Source organism: Solanum tuberosum, unplaced genomic scaffold, assembly GCF_000226075.1.
Source record: "Solanum tuberosum cultivar DM 1-3 516 R44 unplaced genomic scaffold, SolTub_3.0 scf00354, whole genome shotgun sequence".
In the NCBI taxonomy this organism is placed as follows: Eukaryota; Viridiplantae; Streptophyta; class Magnoliopsida; order Solanales; family Solanaceae; genus Solanum; species Solanum tuberosum.
This window is the reverse complement of record NW_006239278.1, coordinates 596,752-600,612: the sequence shown is the minus strand read 5'-3', so window position 1 is coordinate 600,612 and position 3,861 is coordinate 596,752. Positions and strand designations below refer to the sequence as shown.

Genomic DNA, 3,861 nt, shown 5'->3' with positions numbered 1-3,861 from the left:
CACCACCAAATTTCTAATCGTTAGTCTTCCTTGAAACATCTTTTTCTTTCATCAAGTGAAGGTCTGTGTTCCACGAAACTTGTTCTATTAACTGTCTATGTATTTTGTTCTCATGACAAAATGTTCTTTATAGTCTTAATAAGTTGGAAAACGCATCTGCTTTTGGACGGGGTAAGGATTTTTGGGTGTCCCTTTTTGTAAGCTAACATCATTCTTAGTCTTTCATCTGTAACTCATGAAATGGCAAAACCAATACAAAAATAAATTTGGATTTTTCTCTCATGCTCAAACTGCATTTCAGCCCGTTGTTTGTGACTTGGAAGAAAGTGGTGAATGGTGGGGAGCCTCGTTTGCGCGGATGCATCGGCACTCTGGAAGCTCGCTGCATTGTTAATGGCTTTAAGGATTATGCTCTGACAAGGTAAATTGCAAGTGAAGTTCTTATATTTGAAGTACTTTTTTTTTTCTCTTTGCAATTCTATTTCATGTTTGTTAGCTACTCCCTCCGTCCCTTTTTAGTTGTCCACTTTAGAAATGGCACACAGATTAAGGCAACAATGATTAGCACAGTGAAGTTACAATTTTACCCTTATGACAACTTTTCACTTCAAAATTACAACCACTTATTTGAATTCAAGTGAAATAAATTGGAGGGAAACAACATACACTTTTACAATTTTCAAGAAGTGTAAATAAGGGTATAATAGGAAAAAATTTGTTGTCCTTTCTTGATTTGTCAAAATGGACAACTAAATAGGGACAACCAAAAAAGGAAATATGGACAAGTAAATAGGGACGGAGGGAGTAGCTTTTTTTTTCCTCCAAAAAGACAATAAATGGGGAAAATAATTTGTCCTTCTTTCATTGGTGGGCCAATGATTAGACTTTCTATATTTGGACAAATTATAGAACTGTCCTCTTCTCTTTCTTTAGAAATAGAAGAAAAAAAAAGTATACAATCTTTACCAAAAAATTGAAAAATAAACTTTTTCTTACAAAAAAGATACTCCATAAAACTAAAAACAAACTTATAAAAATCACAAAATCAAATCTCTCACTACTAATAAAAGCATATGCACTTAGATAACATAATTAAAGACGATACACCTAAAAGATTGATGTTTTGATTTTATTTAATTTTTTTTTATTGATGTTTTGGAATGATATTAAGATAATTGAGTTTCATTATGTGACAAAGAATTTGTTGAATCAAAGCTGATTATTATTGGCAAAACTGTTTGAAGGATTACATTAGTTGTTTGGCTTGTGTATGTTTGATACATTTTCTATCAATTTATTGGACACTTCTTGGGCGTCTGAAAGCATTCTATTTCATACTGGTATTGTACTATACTCATGATTCAGTATGTTAGTATGCAGAAAAATGAATCTTGAGATTTTTTGCACTTTAATCTCTTCGGTTTCACTGTTTGAGTATAAATGACGTTTTACACTTCCTTTTCCTTGTGCTGACTTGCTTTGAAACCTTAAGTTTGTCACACTCTTGGGTTCTTAAGAAAGTGAATTGCTTGCTGCTTTTATTTTCTTAAATTTGTTCCGGCCTAAATAAAAACTTATGTTATATCTTATGACACTGTATCTACGTATTTACATATTTGAATTCATCTGCAGTGCTCTTAGGGACCGTCGTTTTCCTCCGATACAGGCTAAAGAGTTACCTACTTTACAGTGTACAGTTTCAATTCTCACTAATTATGAGACTGCAGCTAACTACCTTGATTGGGAGGTACTGCTTTTGAACTTACTTTGAATCTCTGATTCTTAAATCATGGAGGATATGAACATGTTTGTATGCTTGACATATATCTTTTTGTGATTGCGTCATGGCTTTGTGGAGCAAATTCATGAGCACCAAACGAATTCAAATAAGAAGCAAATTTTGCCATAATTTGGACCGTCAGATTTCACTTCTTAGAATGGTGTTGAAACATTGCCTGCATTATTTGTTTCTAAGACGTTATACTGTACTTGGATGGGATGGTAGAGCTTAGTTTTGTTTGGAGTGACGTGCTATTAAAAATTTGTTACACAAGCATGACAATCAAATCTGCCTTTGGACTTGTACAACTCCCTAAACATGTAACGTGAAGCTTAGAACACAGTCGTCTTTTCTTCATTTTCTCCCTCATGCGAATCCAAATTCTGAAATCAAATGTCAGTCATCATTTTACATTTTCGAAACTCTCCTATTGGTTTTTAGATGATTCACCTTCTGTATGTTCTTTTGCTTGGGTAAGGTGGTCGGTGGTCATGATTCGTCAGTGTGTAAATCCTCGTCATTGTTGACATAATCATATGATAATTTTTTTATCTACTTGCATCCCTTTTTCTCAACAACTGCTTCTCTCTTGTTGGTTTGGTGTAGTAGTATTTTGTTCTCAGGAATGTAATGGCTTTGTTCAGGTAGGGAAGCATGGGATAATTATTGAATTTACTGACCCTAACTATAACACAAGAAGAAATGCCACGTACCTACCTGAGGTGGCTGCTCATGAAGGTAATTTTCTTCTCCCTTACCTATCACCGACACAGAATGTTGTGCATCTTGTCTATTTAAGTTATTCTGGCACTTGTCGAACTAGTTGAGCTGCAAGATGAACTTACTGAATTTTGTCTCCAGGGTGGACCGTTATAGAAGCAATTGACTCACTGATACGCAAAGCAGGTTATAATGGACCTATAACAGAATCATTGAGGAAGCAAATCCATCTAACTCGATACCAGAGCACATTATTTACTATGCAGTACAGTGAATATGTGGATCATGTGAAGGAAACCCGAGGTCTCGATCCAACTATTAACGGTGTGAAACCTTGAACGTATGGATTGTTTGGAAGAATCTTCCACCTAAGACCAGTAGATGATTTTGGTTAAGTGGAAGATAAACCATTCTAAATTCATGGTTGGAATATGCTGTTATATTTCCAACCCTGTCTAGTGATTGTTTTCATAAATGTTTTACGTTGTTCTTCAAGACTGAAACTGAACTCATTTTCAGTGCTAAGTGCACCCCAAAAAAATTGGACTTCCAACAGTTTCTTTAAAAAGCTGTATTTGTGGCTATGTTGTTATAATATAACTGTCTGCTTTCTGTGGTTAAAAACTTATTCCTGTTGGCTCTGTGTTTTAGTTCTCTACTTGAGAATTTGAGATACAAATCTTGAATACTTTCAAATTGCTGTGGGAATAATTTATAGTTATTGCTGGTGTCTAGTTATTTACATGACTATTGTTGGGCTATGTTGCTCGGACTCTTCTATAAGTCTACAGGTGTGTGTCGGATACTCCAAAAGTAGTGCATTTTGGAGAATGAGCGAAAATCTGTAAAGGACCTAAAATCTTAACCTTTACCCAATCGCTATGTTGCTCAAACTCTCTAAAAATATTGTCGCACCAGTGTTGGAAGAAAGCATCCATCTTGGGGCCTATTGAATTTTCTTGGATATTTGTGTTCTGCAAGTTGACAACTCTTACTTTGTCTCCAAGTCTTATATATTATGTCAAGGCAATGTCGTCTATCAGAGTAGCAAAACTTGGTGTTTATAGTGGAAATTGAGCTACATGGTGCATATAATATGCATTACATAGTAATTAGTATGTGTAGCCACCCTTAGATAGGAGGGGGTTTCCAAACGTGATTTAGCGGTCAATGAAGTGAGAGAGATTTTGGTGATGAAGATTCCAATTGTTGATGGGGAGAGGTATTTGGTATATATGTTGGTTGGAAATAGTAGGTAACCGATGTGCAGAACTTGGCTCAAACACTCTAGTACTCGAGTCCCCCACCCCTTACCCTACCATGTCAATCCCCTACCACACTCCTACCTCACTTGTAACCCC

At 35.6% G+C, this 3,861-nt stretch overlaps 1 protein-coding gene across 1 annotated transcript in view; it reads left to right on the top strand.

Annotated features, from left to right (window-relative positions):
- LOC102583151 (uncharacterized protein At2g38710) overlaps nt 1-3,135 on the top strand; it is a 7,292-nt gene extending 4,157 nt beyond the window's left edge. The window contains exons 2-5 of the mRNA XM_006361425.2: nt 302-421; nt 1,633-1,747; nt 2,425-2,518; nt 2,642-3,135. Of these exons, the coding sequence (XP_006361487.1) occupies nt 302-421; nt 1,633-1,747; nt 2,425-2,518; nt 2,642-2,838 (526 nt within the window). The 3' untranslated portion in view covers nt 2,839-3,135. The remainder of the gene's footprint in view (nt 1-301; nt 422-1,632; nt 1,748-2,424; nt 2,519-2,641) is intronic.
- Nucleotides 3,136-3,861: the final 726 nt, after the last annotated feature.